Source organism: Thamnophis elegans, chromosome 8 (genome assembly GCF_009769535.1).
Source record: "Thamnophis elegans isolate rThaEle1 chromosome 8, rThaEle1.pri, whole genome shotgun sequence".
Classification (NCBI taxonomy): domain Eukaryota; kingdom Metazoa; phylum Chordata; class Lepidosauria; order Squamata; family Colubridae; genus Thamnophis; species Thamnophis elegans.
The window spans coordinates 10,841,931-10,862,610 of NC_045548.1; the positions used below are offsets into that span (position 1 = coordinate 10,841,931).

The following is a 20,680-nucleotide window of genomic DNA, read 5'->3' on the forward strand; positions in this document are numbered from 1 at the left end:
AGGTGTGAACTGGTAGGAACCCACCTCTGCATGACCCCCAGGACACGGTAGTCGTAAACATAAAGACATGCTGGCTCTCAAGCATCTGAATTTTGATTATGTGACCTTGGGGATGCTGTGGCAATTTTAAGTGTCAATGTTCCTGGCTCCTGGGGGTCTGCAATTTTTCCCCTCTGGAAATCCATCCCTACTCTCACACCATTCCAAGGGGGTTCATCCCAAATTGTATAGCTAAACATCTGTAAAGTTTCTCAGTCACCCAGGTCATGGTTGTCTCCAAGGTACAATCAGGAGCACTACTCAGGTGACCCTGAAGACACAGATAAACCTCGAAGTGGTTCAACGCCCCTCTAAAACAGTGGTCTCCAACCTTGGCAACTTTAAGACCTGTAGACTTCAACTCCCAGAGTTCCTCAGCCAGCAAAGCTGGCTGAGGAACTCTGGGAGTTGAAGTCCACAGGTCTTAAAGTTGTCAAGGTTGGAAACCACTGCTCTAAAAGGATGCAAATGGCCAGTTGTCTGCAAGGAATATAAATCCTTCCATTCCCCGCTGCCTTGTCAGAGCTGAAGAAGCTTCTTGGATGAGGAACGAAACATCTTCAAAAGAAAAATAAAAACACAAGTCCAGTTGCCGCCTGAAAAAAAAAGAAGCACGTTTTCCTTGGCAGGATTCCCTCACACGCATACCTGCGTGTTTGTGTTCATTCTCCCCATCGTGTAATTACTGTAGGCGGGTGTGAATACCGAACCCGCCTCTTTGAGAGTGCTTGGCGTCTCCCCGTGTGCTACATCTGCGTGTGTTCGTTTTATTTAAAAGTGTGCACGCCACTCAGCCGGAGAAAAGATGTGTGTGTGTGAGGGGGACACAACTTGTGACATGAAGGCGGGCGGGTGTTATCTCCCAAACGTCATTCGGAAACCACCCCCCCGCCTCTTGCGGAGGCGCATGCGCCGTGCGCGCACCAAACCGGGACCTGTCCATGCCGGAATTGAGCAAACTTGGCGGAACTGAGGGCTTTTCTAGGAGGAGGAGGGAGCCACCGTTCGACCTCCGGCGCGAAGCGACGGCTCCGTGACGTGCCGCTGTTGCAAAGCCAAAGCAGGGATGGTTAGAAGTCTGGCCCGTGCCGCCATCGTGGGGAACGGGCAGAAAGGCTTCCTCCTCGCTCCGGGAGAACCCGCCGTCCTTCTCGGCGCCGCGCGCTGCCCTTTCCCCGGCGGTTGCCTAGGAGACGGGAAGCGGGCGAGCGGCCTCGCGGGGAGGGCTTTCGGAGCGCGCGCGCGGCCGGGAATCAGCCCGGGAGGGCGGCCGTGCTCCGAGGCGCGCGCCCGCTCCTCGGCGCGTGCCGAAGGCTTCCCCGCGCCGGGGATCCGCTTCCTCAGCTTGAGCGGGAGCCGCTGCCGAGCGGTGGAAGGACGAGGTGAGAGACGGGCGGGGAGAGGTCGGAGCGGGTGGGACGCCCGTGCGCCGCTTCTATGGACGGCTTCCCTGTAATGATACTCGGGAGAGTCGGGGGGGGGGGGAAATCAGCTGTTTTCCCAGGCTACATTTACAGTGTCCTGCTCCGGAGTAGTTGACCCCGATACGTTTTCGATTGCACTTCTCGCTCGCTCCCCATTCGTGTCCATGGAGTTCATTTATTTGCCAATTTGCCATTTAACCACTGAGCCAAGGTGGCGCAGTGGTTAAATGCAGCACTGCAGGCTACTGCTAGATCAGCAGTTCAGCGGTTCAAATCTCACCGGCTCAGGGTTGACTCAGCCTTCCATCCTTCCGAGGTGGGTAAAATAAGGACCCAGATTGTTGGGGGCAATATGCTGACTCTCTGTAAACCGCTTAGAGAGGCCTGAAAGGCCTATGAAGCGGTATATAAGTCTACTGCTATTGCTATTGCTATTTATTTATTAGACTTATATACCGCTTCATAGGGATTTCAGCCCTCTCTAAGCGATTTACAGATTTTTTAGCAAGTTGAGTCAGCAACTTGCCCCCACAGTCCGGGTTCTCATTTCACCCACCTCGGAAGGATGGAAGGCTGAGTCAACCTATGTTCATGCTACATAGGACGACCTATGTTCATGAACATAGGACCTATGTTCATGCTACATAGGACGAAACATTTGGAAGGTGTCGGTTAGATTTATGGGAATTCTCAGTCATCCAGGGCAGGGTTGTGCCAAAGGTGCTTTTTTTCAATAGGCACTTGGATTTTCTTTTGTTTTGTTTTTTTCCTTTTGAAGACGTTTCGCTTCTCATCCAAGAAGCTTCTTCAGCTCAGACAGGATAGTGGGGAGTGGAAGGATTTATACTCCTAGCAGACAGCTGGTCATTTGCATCCTTTTAGAGCAGGGGTAGTCAACCTTTTTATACCTACCACCCACTTTTGTATCTCTGTTAGTAGTAAAATTTTCTAACCGCCCACCGGTTCCACAATAATGGTGATTTATAAAGTAGGGAAGTCAATTAATTTTTAAAAAAGGAAAGTGCTTCAGTATCGGACAAAACCCCTACCGCCCACCATGGAAGCTGGAACGCCCACTTTGGTAGGGACCAGGTTGACTACCACTGTTTTACAGGGTCATTGAGGCCACTTGGAGGTTTATTTGTGGCCTCAGGGTCACCTGAGTGGTGCTTCTGGTTCCTGTAGTCTGCATTTTTCCCCCTCTGGAAATCCATTCCGACTCCCACACCATTCAAAGGGGGTTCATTCCAAATTGTATAGCTAAACGTCTGTAGAGCTTCTCAGTCACCCAAAGGTATAACCAGCATTACTCAGGTGACTCTGAGGACACAGATAAAACCTCCAAGTGCTTCAATGACCCTCTAAAAGGATGCAAATGACCAGCTGTCCACAAGGAATATAAATCCTTCCAGTCCCCATTATTCTTTCAGAAGCTTCTTGGAAGAGAAAATCCAGTTGCCACTTGAAAAAAAAAGCATCTTTGGGTGTCGGTTTGATTGTAAATGGCATAGATTACATAATTCAGTTAATAAATGATAAAGATCTGGGTGTAGTGGCAAAGGATGATATATTATTTATGGAATTTAATATGTTCACCACAAATTCTAAAATATATTACCATAATATTGATGTATTGTATAGACTTCCGTGTAAATAACCAATCACAATTTGACGATTGTATGTTGTGTTAAATAAGCACCTACTAGAATTGATTAATATCCAATTCTGCAGAACTGGTAGCAGATTGTAATAGGAAGAGTAATTTTAAGCAGTAAGTAATGTCACAATCAAAAGTACAAAGTGGAATGTTAATGACAGTCTGATCCAAACTATATTTGTTTTTTTGATTTAGTGTATGGGAACCTATTGTAGGACAAAAATAAACTGGAGCAAGTACAAAAATATCACAAAATTGTTGGGAGGCTCTTTAGCCATCCATTATTACCACATTTAAAATAAAATGACTTAAAAATGAAAAGCAGTAAATATCTTTTTTAAAAAACAAAGGTTTAGTTTCTCTCCCACAAAGTCTATAATATGTGCTTCCCCTCTCATATATGCACGTGGTCACAAAGTTTAAATTATAAAAGAAACAACCTTCCCTCTGCTAGCAGGATTTTTCTTAGACTATCTTTAGAGGGTAGAAAGCATTTGGAGGAAAAAGTATTTTGCTGACACTGGGTGTTTAGAAAGGCTGCCTGCATCAAACATCTACCTGTGTCATACTAGGTGAGCCAAGCTGACCAGATTTAGATCTCTAAATTACACTATTAATCTATTATTCAGGATACTTATTTAAGGATTTGATTAAATGGATTGCATCCCACAACGATTTACACTATAATTTGATTAAAAGATTTGTATTCTGTTTCCTATTAAAAGAAACCTTAAAGCAGTGGCTTAAAATAATTAAAATCGCAACAAAAGTGGCTTAAATGATTAATTTAAAATGTGCATTAATTAAAAAATACATTTTTTAAAAAAAAATCAAATGAATAATAAAGCAATAGCAAAAGAAATATAACGAACTGTTAATGTTTCAACTTCCAAAAGAATCGGTAGTTTATCTTAGAAATGGTAAATTGTCCATGAGAAAATTTATATGGAATCCCTGGACCATAGAAGGAAGGAGGAAGAAGGCAGAAGGCAGGCACACCGGACCAAGTCTAGCCAGAGTCACAATACAAGATCCTCTTGGTAGATAGCAAAGGAGACCAGAGACCAACAATGTATAATTAGCATAATGACATGCACTTTGAAGAAAGACAACTGCAGTGAGCTCTGTTGAAAGGTCACCTTTCCCCCATCCTTAAGAAGCTGCCTGTGGAAAACTGTATCTAACCAAAGCTAAGTAGTTTCGGATCACATGGATTAAAACTAAGTACATTTTGGTATGTACTTCATTTTAATCCGTGTGAAATGGGTTAAACGTTTTAAAAAGTTTAATAGGCTGAACTTGATGTTAAAACACTTTTAATTAAATGATTGTGTGTGTGCGTGCGTGTGTGTGTGTATGTATGTGTGTGTAAAATCAAAAACATCTTTATACTTACTCTCCATCACTGCATGTTTGCATTTAACTGTTTAAGGAAGAAAGAATGAGAATTATAAAAATTCCACTCCATTTTTTTTTTTTTGGTTAAAAATAGCCATAAATGTTTTAATTGGTGGAAGCTGTAGTTACAGAGAACATATTCCAGCCAATTAAAGCTGAAATACACTATTTTACTGTAAAAGAGAAAATGGTAACTTGTTTGTATTAAAGTTGTTTTTTGTTTTTTTTTTACATCAGCTCTGCAGTTTGAAAACAGCAAAAGTAGATGTTCACCATTGGGAAGTAGAACACTTTATTTTGATACCCATGCCTTTGTGTGCCTCTTGGAAGAAAATGGTAATGAATATATTAATCTACAATTTGAATAACAGTAACAGTTTTGTTATCATTTTATCTCTAGAAATAACCACTTACATAAATACTATTTTTCATGCATTTTTCTGGAGTTAGTTGGCATTTGCATGTAGTTGTAGTGTATTTATGTCACTGTAATAGTAAGCATGAGTTTTGGGGGAAAGGTAGTAGTAATGATTTTACACAATTGCATATTAGTTACAAATTAGAACTAGATTTCATTTTCTGTCCATTTCTATACTTTGAAATGAATGCTGTTAAACATTGAAATGCATTAAGTCATACAAGTATGGTTGATCGATTTTATTTAAGATGCTATCTTTTCAATGGTTGCCTCTTGTAATAATGTAAAACTTATGTGTAGGCAGTGGTGAAATTCAATTTTTTTTTACTACCAGTTCTGTGGATGTGACTTGATAAGTGTGGCAGGGGAAGGATACTGCAAAATCCCCATTCCCTTCCCACTCCAGGGGAAGGATCCTGCAAAATCTCCATTCCCTCCCCACTCTGGAGCCAGCCAGAGGTGGTATTTGCCGGTTCTCTGAACTACTCAACATTTCTGCTACCGGTTCTCCAGAACCTGCTGAATTTCACCCCTGATGTGTAGGGCTTCCCCCCCCAAAAAATATTCTGCATATACAGTACTGTGCAAAAGTTTTAGGCAGGTGTGAAAAAATGCTGTAAACAAAGAATGCTTTCAGTAATATAAATAACGATTGTTTATTTCTGTCAATTTTCAAAATGCAAAGTGAGCAAACAAAAGAAAAATCTAAATCAAATCAAAATTTGGTGTTACTACCTTTTGTCTTCAAACCAGCATCCATTCTCATAGGTACACTTGCACAAAGTCAGGGATTTTGTAGGCTTATAGTCAGGTGTATGATCAACCAATTATACCAAACAGGTGCTAATGATCATCAATGTCACACGTAGGTTGACACCCAGTCATGAACTGAAACAGAAACAGCTGTGTAGGAGGCTTAAAACTGGGTGAGGAACAGCCAAACTCTGCTACTAAGGTGAAGTTGTGAAAGACAATTTCATGTCATGGCAAGATTGAGCACAGCAACAAGACACAAGGTAGTTATACTGCATCAACAAGGTCTCTGCCAGACAAAGATTTCAAAGCAGACTGGGGTTTCAAGATGTGCTGTTCAAGCTTTTTTGAAGCAGCACAAAAAACCCGGCAACTTTGAGGATCGTAGATGCATTGGTCGGCCAAGGAAACTTAGTGCAGCAGATGAAAGACACATCAAGCTTATTGTCCTTCGAAATCGGAAGATGTCCAGCAGTGCCATCAGCTCAGAACTGGCAGAAACCAGTGGGACCCAGGTACACCCATCTACTGTCCGGAGAAGTCTGGCCAGAAGTGGTCTTCATGGAAGAGTTGCAGCCAAAAAGACATACCTCCGACGTGGGAACAAGGCCAAGCGACTAAAGTATGCACGAAAACATAGGAACCGGGGTACAGAAAAATGGCAGCAGGTTCTCTGCACTGATGAGTCAACATTTGAAATATTTGGCTGTAGCAAAAGGCAGTTTGTTCATCGAAGGGCTGGAGAGCGGTACAATAATGAGTGTCTGCAGGCAACAGTGAAGCATGGTGGAGGTTCCTTGAACGTTTGGGGCTGCATTTCTGCAAATGGAGTTGGAGATTTGGTCAGGATTAATGGTGTTCTCAATGCTGAGAAATACAGGCAGATACTTATCCATCATGCAATTCCATCAGGGTATGATTGGCCCCAAATTTATTCTGCAGCAGGACAACGACCCCAAACACACGGCCAAAGTCATTAAGAACTATCTTCAGCGTAAAGAAGAACAAGAAGTACTGGAAGTGATGGCATGGCCCCCAAAGAGCCCTGATCTCAACATCATCAAGTGTGTCTGGGATTACATGAAGAAACAGAAGGCTGTGAGAAAGCCTACATCCACAGAAGGTCTGTGGTTAGTTCCCCAAGATGTTTGGAACAACCTACCAGCCGAGTTCCTTCAAAAACTCTGTGCAGGTATACCTAGAAGAATTGCTGCTGTTTTGAAGGCAAAGGGTGTGGTCACACCAAATATTGATTTGATTTAGATTTTTCTTTTGTTCGCTCACTTTACATTTTGAAAATTGACAGAAATAAACAATCATTATTTATATTTCTGAAAGCATTCTTTGTTTACAGCATTTTTTCACACCTGCCTAAAACTTTTGCACAGTACTGTATATCAATCCGTTTTAGATGTCCTATATCCAAATTGCAACATGCCGTCTGGGAAGAAAACATTACAATAAGAACAGATGCAAAGGCCATAATTTGGCAGTAGCTAAGGGAAGGCTGGGCAAAGAGGGAAGGTAAAATGTTGAGAGGTTTGAGTCCCAGGGGGCAACACCTCGTGCTGGGAGATGTTAAGATCTAGATGTTAAGGACTAAAGGCACAAGCCAGTACATTGGTAGCAGCTATGGGGAGGCAAAGGAAAGAAGGTACTGGAAAGATGGGTGGAAAAGGTCTCACTGGATGTCGGTAAGGCCCAGTGGTGGGTTTCAAAAATTGTTTGAACCTACTCTGTGGGAGTGGCCTCCTTTGTGGGAGTGGCTTGCTGCCCATGTGACCGGATGGGAGTGGCTTGCCGCCCATGTGACCGGATATGAAGATGCCGACGACACTTGTCAGAACCACCTTAAATTACCTCACACACAGCACTGGCATGCATAAGAATACGAGGTAAACTTGTTTTTTAAAAGGCATCTTTGGTTTGCGTTAAAACAACTTCAACACACGCAATGTTCTGATTGCACCACAAACGCAGTAGTCATCCTTACCTTTCACAGAGGCACTGAGTTTTATAAATATGAGCATGATAGTGTAGAATAATCATATACAAGGACCAGTGGTGGGTTTCAAAAAAAATTCTTCTGTAGGTGTAGCCTGCTTTCCGGGTCCACTGGTGGAACCTCTTCTAACCGGTTCAGTAGATTTGACGAACCGGTTCTACCGAATAGGTGCGAACTGGTAGGAACCCACCTCTGGTAAGGCCATTGCAATAAGGAGCAGATGCACCAGCCGTGCAGAAAAGGAGGAAACGGTAAATCTCATCATTTTTGCCCTACATCCTTCTTAAAAACAATCCAATGAGTGTTTGGATAGATGAAATATTCTAGCTTTGTTTCTACCAAGGAGCAAGTTCAGCAAAACAAACTTCCAGATTGCAATAGTTTGCTTTGTATTTGAAGCAAAATTGAAAAATTCTTTCTTGTTATTTAGGGTTACACCTGTTCTCTAATGATAATTACATGGGAAAGGATGGATTTTTTTCTGCTCACCAAATTATTATTGAAAGCTCTTGTTTTTATGATCATGCTTGTTGAATCAATCTGTATGTAGCAAATAATGTTTTATATTGTTTTAGGATTCACCACTCAACAATCTGAGATCATTGTGTCTGCTGTAATGAACATTATGAAAAACAATATGGATATGATACACAAAGACATGGTCACCAAAATGCAACAGGTTGGTAATGTATTTAATGTATAATTATATTTACTAGGGTGGTCTCAGATTAAAACCATCTAAATTAAAGACATTTAGTTATAATAACTGATTTTGATAGTGCTATGCTACTAACATAAAATGTGTTGCAAAGTAAATATATAAAATATGTCTGCGCTAAACAGTAGATTACTCTGATCTCCATCTATTCATAAAGCATGCAAAGGCATTCACTTTTGTTGATATGGCCTTATTTTGCATGGATTCTTATATATATTTACCTTCAAAATTAGTACTTCTTCATGAGTCCAAGGTGAGTGTGGGCCATGCATTTGGCATCTGTCTTACAACACTTCAAATCAAATAAACATTTTGGGGGGATCACACTACAATTGCAGAAAGCACCTGCCATTCCCAGGAAAAGACAGAACTATTTTAGGTAGTAACAGGTCATATGAGCATCTCAGCAGGTACCTTTGAATTTTAAACAATTGTAATTGGCAAATAACTGTGCATAATATAATAATAAACTACATAATATTGCATAAACATCATAGCTAGAGGATGATATCTCAGCACTGGTTGTACTGATGGCCTGAAGAAACCCTTTTTTCCTTTTTTCTCCAAAGGAAATTGCTGTTCAGCAGATAATGTCTCACATTGGTGTTGTAAAAAAGGATATGATTATTTTGGAAAAGAGTGAATTTTCAGCACTCCGAGCAGAAAATGAGGTAATTATTTTTTTAAAAAGGTATTGGCTATTTTTTGAACATATGTAGATGAAATTTTAGTAGTGTAGCTCAAAAATATATTGAATCCATTTAATATTAGCTACCATCTGAAATTAAGGAAAGACTTCTGTTTTCAGTTTTAAGGTAGAAAGCTTGCACTAAATGAAATCACTGCCATTAGACTATTGAAAGGAGTTTTAAAATTTAATCACATTGAGAGCAGTAGATAAAAGAATGTGCTATGCCCGTGCCTATTTCATTTCATTATGATTTTGGAGTCCAACAAAAACCAACAAATACAAAACAATATAGTTTCTCTGAGACTGGAAATCTTGATTTTTGACCCTTTTCACCTCCATGTTCATATTTGTGAATGCTTTAATAAGATCTATGTGCTTGCTACATTCAGTTCAGCTTTGTACAGGCATATACAGTAGATGCTTTTTGAATATATCAATATACACTCATAAATAGTAAATGTAGTTACATGAGAATTCCAAGTTCCCTTCTTCTTTTTTACCTCCTTATTATCAAACTGAGTTGATTGTAACCTAAAATCTGTATTTACTACATGCTTCACTACTTTTTGCCTGGTGTTTTAACTAAGCTTATTCTCTTTTTTTAATGCAAAGAAAATAAAATTTGAACTTCAGCAGCTAAAAAAGCAAGTAATGGTAAGTTACATTATTTTCAAAATGCAACTTTAGAATATAAAATGAATACTTTCTGTAAGACGTTATTTTATAATTTTGCTCTGTATCCACGTATATGGGAGCAAATGCCATTGGGCTCTACTACCCTTACTTCTGAATGAATATATATATAGGATTATATTCTAAAATATTCTATATTCTAGCAAGCACTTGGTGAGAACCAACACATCAGCAACATTGTCAAAATCCATCATATCTGCTTAACCCATCAGGAAGAATTATGTATGAATTTCTATAAATACAGATAGTTTAAACACTGCAAAAAATACAAATTCTGTATTAGTCTAGAAAGGGTTTGTTGTTTTTACTCTTACAACTCAGAATGATAATGAAATTGTATGCTAACAAATTAGTAAATATACATGATATTGCATGCATTTATGCTAACAATCTGTACATGGAACCTTAGAAATACTGATGTAAGGCTCTATCTTGTATCTTTTGGGCTGTGTCCTGGCAGCGCTAAGAAATTGCTGGGAAAATTTAACAAGCTTCAAATTTAAAAAGAGGGCTGGGACTTCTGTTATCAAAATAAGTTGTCTACATAAAGTGAAACCACTTGATTTGCTTTTCATCTATAATCTAATCCATAGGAAACCATGCCAAAAGAATCTTGGTAGTAGAAATATTCTAGTAAAATTACCGTAGTTAAATTATCTTTAGCAAAAAATAAAGACATTTTCTTATAGGTAATTGATAGATGACACTCTCAAATAAAGGTAGTCCTCAATTTATAGCAGTTTGTTAGTGACCATTTGAAATTACAACAACACTGAAAAAAATGACTTCAGACCATTTTTCACACCCATTACTGCATCACCATGGTCACATGATTAAATTTCAGAAGTTTGGTAGCTGATTCATGATGGTTACAGTGTCCTGGGGTCAAGTGATCACCTTTTGAACCTCTCTGACAAACAAAGTCAATGGGGAAACCAGATTCACTCAACAACCACAGTGATCAGTTAACAATTGCAGTGATTCACTAACAATTGCGGCAAGAAAGTTATAAAATGAAGCAAAACTCATTTACCTATCTAACAGCAATTTCTGTGCTCAGCAACATAAATTTTGGGTTCAGTTGTTGTTGTAAGTTGAGGACTACCAGTACTGCTTTTGAATATGTCTAATAATGTATTTCCCTACATTCTAAATTAGAAGAATTTCTCGCACTGGATTATGTGGTGAAACATACTGCTGTTGAAAAAGTAAATCATTGACAGGTCTTTCTGTGATAGTGTTCAATAGATGTTGTATCATAGCAACAGAAAGGGTGTGTGGCAGACCTTCAGAATTCAGCTAATTTAAGGCACTTTTTATAAATTATGTTAAGGTTTCTTGATTGGATACTAAGTAATATAGAGAGTGGTATTAATTTGAGTAAAACATACACATTCATGCTTTTATTTAGTTTTCTCCTTCTGCTTTGGGTTTCTAAAAAACCTGGAACAATTTAGCAGGAGGAGAGTTTGGTAGAGTAATTAAAGAAATATATTTCTGGAATAATTTAGGGCTGTTGACTGGAACATTTCATTAAATATAGTATTACTTTTTTGATTAAGGAATCTGAATACAGGCATTCAGTTTAGTTCTGTGCATTTTTTTTTCTAGGATGAAACTTCCAAAGTGCGAACAGATAGCAAATTAGATTTCAATCTAGAAAAAAGCAGAGTAAAAGAATTGGTATGTATGCTTTCCTTTTATATAAAGATAATTCAGAAATACTGTCATACTGTGTACTGTAATTCTGTGATAACTGTTAAACAGGTTCTCATAATTATTATGTCACTATTTGATCAAATAGTATTGTGAGGATGACACCTGTCTAATATTTTAATCCATTAGATTAAATGAATTTAAATGAATGGATTAAACATTAGTATTAGATAACCCTTTTTTTACAGAACTTGAAATAAATTATTTTAGGCTCATTGGCTGCGCAGATTCTCCTGAGTGCTTAATGAGTTCAAGAACCATAGTTAAAAATAAACTTTGGAAGATATTTATGGTTTTCCTGGGCCAATGTAGATTTGAAAGTATCTCATTTGGAACTTTACCTGATGGTATTTAGATAGCATTTCATTCATATAACTGCTAGTAAAGGGTTCCACCACAAAACCGCAGTAGAATAAAGCGCGCTCGACGAAAGCGCGTACGTGATGTCATCACAGCGCGACGAAAACATGGCGCTGTGAGCGGTAAATTTAAAAATAAAGCGAAAACCTTACCCTAACCCCCCCAAACCTAAACCTAACCCTTAACCTAACGCTAAACCTAACGCTAACCCTTAACCTAACCCTAAACCTAACCCTAACGCTTAACGTAACCCTAAACCTAACCCTAACCCTTAACCTAACCCTAACCCTAACCCTAACTCTTACCTTTATGTGAATCGGCTTGCTTTAATTTTATTTTAATTTTAATTTAATTTATTTTTAATTTTTTTCGTCGCGCTGCTGATGACGTCACATACGCGCTTTCGTCGGGCGCGCTTTATTCTACCGCGGTTTTGACGGGTCACGCTAGTAAAGAAGGGAGAATAGAATGTGGAAGAGGCAAAGACTTTAGCTTAATGATTAATGACAAATGGAAGGTGACCAATTTTTTTAGAAGCAGAAGATAATTAACTACTCTCTTCTTTTTCAGTATTCACTGAATGATAGAAAAGTACTGAAAATGAGAACAGAAATAGTGGAATTGGTAAGAATTACAAATATAATTATTAATCACAGTAAAAGTACATTTCATATCTGTTTTCAAACTTATTTAGACATCATTTTTTAATTTAAAAAATGACTATAGCCACCCCTCTCACCAAAGGCAACTCTGAGCAGCACACTATAATCAGATAAGAACCATAAATAAAAACAAAAAATATACACATCTCTTTAAATAATAAACATCCTAAAAGCAAAATATACAAAGCACAGAGAGGGGAAAAATAAAAATGGCCACCTCAACAATAGACCCATCTGAGCAGCTGCCTGGGAGCCTCATGCCTGACAGCATAAGTAAGACTTGTGGGCTTTTCATAATAGCAAAAGGGATGGAGCTATGGCAATAATAATATATATAGCAATAACAGTAGACTTATATACCGCTTCATAGGCCTTTCAGGCCTCTCTAAGCGGTTTACAGAGTCAGCATATTGCCCCCAACAACAATCCGGGTCCTCATTTTACCCACCTCGGAAGGATGGAAGGCTGAGTCAACCCTGAGCCGGTGAGATTTGAACCGCTGAACTGCTGATCTAGCAGTCAGCCTGCAGTGCTGCATTTAACCACTGCGCCACCTTAGCTCCTATCATGGCCATGATGGCGAACCTATGGCACGCGTGCCACAGATGGGTACATGAGCCGTTGCCCCAGTTCAGTTGCACTGCGCATGCACACACGCCTCCCGCCGGCCAGCTGATTTTCAGGTCCCTATTATGAACGTGCGAGGGGCAGGATGCACGCAGGAGACGCACGTGCATACGTGAGGAGGGGGTGTCACTGCAGGGAGGCTTACTACATGGGGGTGCAGGGGATGCAACGTTCCCACCCACCTCTATGGCTCGTTTTTGCTCCCAGGAGGCTGCAGAGAGGCCTACTAGGCTCAAAACAAGGCCCGTGAAGGTCTCACGCACATGCATGGGGGGGGAGTGTCATGCGTGCTTTTGGCACCCAATGACAAAAAGGTTACCTATCACTGAGCTATGGTGATCTAATGTTGGGGGAACGAATGTTCCATAAAGTAGGTACTGTTGCAGAGAAGACACCTATTCTGGGACTCATCAGTTAAAGGTCCCTAGCTGACGGGACCCACAACATGCCTGCTTTGCCCAATCTAGATGGGTGGCTGATATATTTGAGAGAAGCAGTCCCTCAGATAATCTATGCCATGAAGGGTGTTAAAATTAAAACTAGATCTTGAATTGGACCTGCAAACAAATAGGCAGCCAATATAACCCACGGAACAGAAGTATAATATGTGCTGCTCTAGAAGTGCACATAACTGCCTATGCTGCTGCATTTTGTACTAGCTCTCATTTCCAGAAAGTCTTCAAGGGCAGCCCCATGTAGAACGCATTGCAGTAGTCCAATCTGAAAGTGTCCAGAGCATGGTTGACTCTGCGTAGTGCTTAACGACCCAGGAATGAGCGCAACTGATACACAAGATGAAGCTGTGGTATAGTAGAGTTGCTATCTAAACAGCTTGACTAGTGTAGAAATAATCATCTATGACCATTACAGCTGGTTCTTATTCTTTCATGAATTACTAGTAAAATTGTAGTGCAATGTAAAAATGAATAGCTTTAAATGAAAAAGTTTTAAAGCTTTAGGAAATTAAAAATCATAAATGATGGATGATAATATATGGCAAAGATCAGCTTTAAACTGATATCTATTTTAGAATATGAATATCATCTAGAAGTAAGAAAAATCCTTAGATATTTCCCTAATTTAGCCTTTTGTTATAAGTAAGTCCTGTTACATTTTCCAAAGCATAATTTCGCCAACTGGTACGTATCTCCAAAAACAATATGAAGACTTGATAGATTTTTGAGAATTGGTGAAGGTTAGTGAAAGTTTAAATCTGTTTGAAATGAAATGTCATTCACAAATTTTAAAAAAACCTTCATACTACGTACTGTATTTTTCAGAGTATAAGACGCACCTTTTTCACTCAAAAAAGAGGCTGAAAATCTGGGTGCATCTTATACACTGAATACAGCATTTTTGTCTCCTCAAACGCCGCCCCCTTCACCAAATGGCCATGCAGAGCCTTTAGGAGCCTTGCAGAGTGCTCCTGGGGGCTGGGGAGGGCAGAAATGAGAGGAAAACGTGGGTTTTTTTTGCTTAATTTTGCTCCCCCAACCCCCAGGAGCACTCTATAAGCCTCCTAAAAGCTATGCATGCCCTTTTTCTGACAAAACACGGGCCAGTTTTCACAAAATGGGCCGTTTTTTACTCGTTTTTGCCCCCACCCCAGGACCACTGTACAAGCCTCCTAAAGGCTATTCATGCCCTTTTTTCTTTTTCTTTTTTGAAAAAAAACAGCCCCATTTTCATGAAACACAGGCCATTTTTGGGAGGTTTGCAGAGTGCAAAAACATTTTTTTAAAAAAATTTGCCTCTTCAAAATCTTGGTGCGTCTTATACTCCAAAAATTACGGTATATACATTAAAATTTTTGATTTAACTTTTGTATTAAATCTGTGAAAATAGTTAAATAGTGTTGCCCTACATACATATATTCAAATAAGTTTTATTAGAAGTGAATTTTTAATTGCAAGACTTGGAAAAAAGAATGTAGTGTTTCAATGTGTTCCTAATACTGTACACAAGCAATTAGCACTATGTAGTTATAAACACATATGCTGTATTATTTAAGAGCAAAAGCAGATTTTTCCTTCCTTATATATACAAAAAGAATCTGTTACATAAAAATGTACAGTATTATTTTTGGGATATGTTTGCCTAATATTTTAATAAAATGCTTAAAACTGTATTAATGCTAACAGGTTTGTTTTAAAGTATTTTCTCTATTTTAAGCATGCCCAGCAAGATCGAGCTTTAACACAGACTTATAGAAAAATAGATACTGAAGTTGCAGGTCTGAAAACAATGCTTGAATCACACAAACTTGACAATATCAAATATTTAGCTGGTAAGTTATCCTTTGTCTACATATTTGCTTGGTCAATTTCCTTATATGCCTGCTCAGTTTATGCTTATGTTTAATATTTATGTCAAATATGATAGTTTTTAGTTGGTACCAAAAATTGACTGTTTAGTTTAGTATATTAGTTTAGAACCTCTATTGCTATATTTTGTTGGCATAATCTCTTGTTTACACTGGCTATGTGTTTGATGCCGCAAATAACATTTTTCCTACTAGTTACACAGTATAGCTTTCACTTTTGATGCTTAATTGCTAAAACAGGATCTATAAAACAGGTCATATTAGAATAAATTTATTTTAATATATGTAACTTAGTGTATAAAATTTGAATAGCATAAACTGTTTTTAAAATTGTGATAACTTGAAAGAATAATTTAAACAATAATATTTTCTCTAGTTTTGCTTATTTGTACTTCTTCCCTTTATTTGATTATTAGTCCTTTTTTCAATTTTCTTCATTCTCTGAAATGCAGATCATAATAGGATATGATATATACAGCCTAGCATTAGTTTCCAGGTTGTCTAATAATACACCATTGCTTGCAAGATTCTAGTAATATGTTAGAACATTTTAATGTTGATAGAATTGTATTTTTGAAAGGAGTAAAACAACCATATTTAAACTTATTTTTATACCCAGAAATCCTTATGTATATTTTTTCTCTGTTTCTTCATCTAGGTTCAGTATTTACGTGCCTTACAGTAGCACTCGGATTTTACCGTTTATGGATATAACGAAACATTATTTTCAAGGATCTTGCATTAGCTTGCCGTAAGAAATAACATGTTATTTCCATCTGAGAAAGTAGCATTTTATTTATTTATTGCACTGAAAAATATAATCAAAGAATTACATATGGGCGCCTGAAAAATGTATGGGTATCAAAATATTGAAAGGAACCTTGCCTGTGTTATGGGCATCCATATTTTGCACAGAATATGTCCACTCAGAACTGACTGTTTATATGTCTCCAGGATATTATGATCCTAAAAAGATAGCTTTTAAAATACCTACTACCTATATCAAATGCAAGTTTTAAGTTAGAAGATTAGTGGTATCATAACAACAGACATTAATGCTAAGTGAGTGGGGATAATATAATTCAATTGCCTTTATTTATCATGTTCCTTCAGAGCTAGAAATTCTTGAATTATGTCAGGGTTTTACTTCCTATGTATCGATAAACAGGATTCTAAAGATTTTTTGTTTCTGTATTTAATGGATGTTTCCGTTGTCATCTGTTGTTAATAAACCTCCGTCCAAATGTTTTATAAGCAACGGTTGTAAAAAGATTGTGCTGATAACAAAATGCCAAAAGAACAGTAGACAAAATCTTAACTGTTTCCTTAATAGAAAAATAATGGAAGCAAAAACTTTTACAAAAGTTTAATTTTTAAAGTTGTACTTCCAATATTTTTATATTGGGGAAACAGCTAGAGAAAAAAGGCATTTTTCTTAATAAAATAATAAAAGGCTACCAGCATAATCATAAACCTTTTTTTTTTAAAGGTTAATCGGGTTTACTCTCAGCTAGTGATTACAAAGTTGTAGCCTATTGAGATTTTTTCAATATTTCCAGAATAACAGTAATTATAAATCAGTGACCAAATTTATCTGCAGTTAAGCACTATAAGAAGTTCTTAAAGAGAAAACTTTCCTAAGTAGAAAATAGTATTGGCGATTGCAGCTAGAAGATACCAAATACCACAAATACATACCTGGAAATAAATTCTCATGAAATTAAAAGAATAGTCATTTTGCAGACTGGAAAATTATGTGTACAAGCTAGGCCAAAATTTAAACCTAACACATATATCCATAGGTCCATTTCTTCTAGGGAAATGTGGAAGAGAATGCTTGTTTTACATAAGCAATTGATTAATTGTTAAATTTGGCAACATAAAAGAAGTTATCACTTTTATGATGAAACACCAATTGATAGTAACTTTATTACCAAAGAAAAGAAAAATGCCTAGGTTTTTTTCAGCTCATATGCCAAAATAATCCCACAGCAAAATACTTTCAGCTGTTCATACATATACTTATTTCCCCTTCTTTTGTAACTTTTATTGTCAATCACAAGCAAAATTGCCATTGATTATGATCCATTTAATTAACCTCATAAGAAAGATTAGACTTGAATAATTTCTTTTTAAAATAAAGGTGACTTGAGTGGTTTCACTATTTTTATCAATTTTATAAATATAAAATACTCAGAAGAAATATATTGATGAATAAGATTTACTGAGTAATACAAACTATGAAAGATCGTTTCAACATAGTTTACCACAACATTTGACCTTTTTTATTATGCTACATGTGTAATTACTTCTTTGTAATAGCAGTTCGAAAGCCTCTTTACATGTAAACTGTCACAAATTAGTGGCAAATGTTTTATAAGGAAATTCATTTACAAATAAATAGATACCTTAGATTACACTAAATAAAATAATACAATGATCTGAAGTAGTTGTCATTGCCAGGCCTGAGATTGGTGTATCTGGTGAGCCGTGTGTGTGTGTGTGTGTGTGTGTGTGTGTGTGTGTGTGTGAGAGAGAGAGAGAGAGAGAGAGAGAGAGAGGGAGGGAGGGAGGGAGGGAGGGAGGGAGGGAGAGAAAGAGAAAGAGAGAGGTGGGGGGGATTATTATTTCTTTTTAGTCCAGGCAGTTATATTTTGTGACTAACTTTTCACTGTAAAACATATTGTATTTTTAAAAAGCCATCAATGCTTCTAAATGTTATTGTTTGTTAAATTGTATCTTATTAGTGGTTTTTCTTTCTAAATAAATGTGTCTGTCTTTCTAAATAAATGTGGATGGATGGATAGATTGATTTGAAATATTTATATACCATTTCTAGGGTTGCCTTCTTGAAATTTCCTCTTTGGATAATTTTAGTGGAAACTAAATATAATCTTAATCAGTAAAGACCCAAGAAAATAAATGGGAATTAAGGTTATCAGGCTTTCTATCACAGCATAAAATTTATTGGGCTATTAAGTGTCAGAATAATTCTATGTGGAATAAGTACTTTAAATAATAAATTATTCAGGATAACTTTATTGCCCCTTAAATTATGTACTACTATGAGAAAATTATACTGCTGCTTTTACCTTTTCTTTTCTTTGGGCAAATTATAGTCTCAGCATAGCAATACATTTTAAAATAGGTATTCTTTATATTATTTTTTTCATTCTAGGATCAATATACATGAAATTGGAAGCTAACCATGTTTTATGCAAAAATGCATTCTATTTATTAAATATATACTCCCCTTTTCAGTCCAGTCCAGTCTGGTGTATAGATTAAATTCAGGACAAACCTATTTATGTTAGAAAATTCTGAAAGCTCTCATTTTTAGACAGCATCAGGTGGGAAAATACATATTTAATATAAAATTATTTAACTTAACAGTTATATAGATAGGAGATGAGATGAGTCTTTCATTAATTGTACTAATGGCTCTTGACGTAACGGAAATTTGTCTCAGGCAAGTTCAGGATAAGAACGAAATAAATATGTATTTGATTACTGTGCTATAAACCTAGCCGCATTTATGGAAGATTTTTTTTTTCAGAAAGCTCCCTATTTTAGCAATGGACTTTCCAGGTTTGAACATGTGTTTAAAATTTCTCCAATCAGGCGGAAAAAAAATTAGAGCTACTTCCAATAACTTTATTGTACATTTCTTTCGTATTACCACAAGAGATGAGATTCCATGTGTCAACCGTCCCATTGCATTAAACAGGAAAAGAAACTCCTGGGGCATTTTTTTTTCTTCAATAATATAACTTCGCTGAAAAGCCATATGGGTACCGAAGTAGAAAAGCCAGTTCTGACGTTTTCGTTTCCCAGTCGATGACCTTAGGGTTTAGGTGTGTCTCACGCTTCCAAGCGGCACACTTCCTTTCCAGAGTTCCCTCCCAAACCTCTCTTAACTTCCAATCCAATGCCTTCTCTCTCCCCCCACTCCTGTTACTGTTGTCTGGTTGCAAGCAGGGCTGCGTAGCAAGTCAACCATGAGATTGTGTATATTTTGTGTAATTGGTAAAATCCTTATCAGAGTTCCAGCCATAGAAAAGTATCAATCTATCCTAGTTTCACCAAAGAAGTCTCAAGATAAAATAAGTTTATAAGAACCTGAATTCACTGGATCAGTACAACTACAATATCTTATGTGCTTTCCAGCAATTACCTCCAACAATCATCAAGATCAGGTTCACAGATTTGATAACCACATGAATGCAGAGACCTTTGTTGTTGAAATCGGTTGATGGATAAGTTTGATTGTGTTTCATTTCATAGCAATTGTTAAGGGAGAAGTGTGAATCTGCCCGAGGTGAGGGAAAGAAAAGCCTCACTCTAAAGGTACTTGATTCCCCCCACCCCCACTTGTCTCTGTACTCTTAGCAACTTCATGATAATGAGTCTGGGCATATTGCCAATTTAAGTGTTCATCTTTCAGTTTAAATGCTTGGTTTGAAATTGTGCTGTATATTTACTTGTAATAAGAGAGATGAACTACAATACTATCTCACTGAGAAGTCATGCAATTCTTTATTTCTTGGGGAGGGGGGAGGTAAGGTTCTTTTCAGTTTTATAAGAATTAAACAACCCGTGTGCCATTGGGTTATTGTTTCAGAGATATATTTTTACCTAAACACAGACATAAAATGACTACAGCTGAGCAAAAATGCATTGAGTGGGAATGACTTTTGACTTCCTGCTGGCATTCCCATTGAATTTACTTATAGGAAGCTAGCAGGGAACAGTAGATGGAAACAACATTCTCCCTTCCCCACTGTTCTTTTCTTCCTCCTGCCCCCCTCCTTCCTTCTTTCTATCCCTTCCTTTGCTTGTGGGTATCTTGCCATAAGAGAATCAGCTGGAAAGCTTGGAAGTTGCAAGCCCCAGGCTAAGGGGTACATAAGAAATTCCATATATGTCAGAGATTTTGATTTGATTTCGATTTTATTGTATTTCTATGCTGCCCTATTCCCAGAGGGACTCAGGGCGGCTCACAAACCAAATCGGGGGGGGGGGGGGGAGACGACAAACGGAAAAAAAGAAAGACAACGAACAACACAACACCACAATTTTAAAAACAATCAACAGCCACACCATTCGAGTGGGGACAGGAACTCATCAGCCCCAGGCCTATCGGAACAGCCAGGTTTTTAAGGCTTTGCGGAAAGCCTGGAGGGTGGTGAGGGTCCG

General features: G+C 37.9%; 1 protein-coding gene across 2 annotated transcripts; it reads left to right on the top strand.

The window, feature by feature from the left end:
* Window positions 1-949: 949 nt before the first annotated feature.
* On the top strand, window positions 950-17,414 carry MCUR1 (mitochondrial calcium uniporter regulator 1). Of its 2 annotated transcripts, XM_032223297.1 has the most exons (9): window positions 950-1,421; window positions 4,756-4,854; window positions 8,270-8,373; window positions 8,982-9,083; window positions 9,716-9,757; window positions 11,408-11,479; window positions 12,443-12,496; window positions 15,334-15,448; window positions 16,143-17,414. In XM_032223297.1, exons 1-9 carry the CDS (start codon window positions 1,106-1,108, stop codon window positions 16,196-16,198), a joined length of 960 nt encoding a protein of 319 aa, XP_032079188.1. In that variant the 5' UTR covers window positions 950-1,105; the 3' UTR covers window positions 16,199-17,414. The 2 variants fall into 2 exon arrangements, with proteins under 2 accessions (XP_032079188.1, XP_032079189.1); XM_032223298.1 differs by lacking the exon at window positions 4,756-4,854.
* Window positions 17,415-20,680: the final 3,266 nt, after the last annotated feature.

What these genes read in the sequence shown, in the direction of transcription:
- MCUR1 (XM_032223297.1), top strand. Translation starts at nt 1,106, where the DNA reads ATGGTTAGAAGTCTGGCCCGTGCCGCCATCGTGGGGAACGGGCAGAAA. An exon ending in GTGCCTCTTGGAAGAAAATG is followed by an intron (nt 4,855 to 8,269) that starts GTAATGAATATA and finishes ATATTGTTTTAG; the next exon opens with GATTCACCACTCAACAATCT. An exon ending in AGCTAAAAAAGCAAGTAATG is followed by an intron (nt 9,758 to 11,407) that starts GTAAGTTACATT and finishes TTTTTTTTCTAG; the next exon opens with GATGAAACTTCCAAAGTGCG.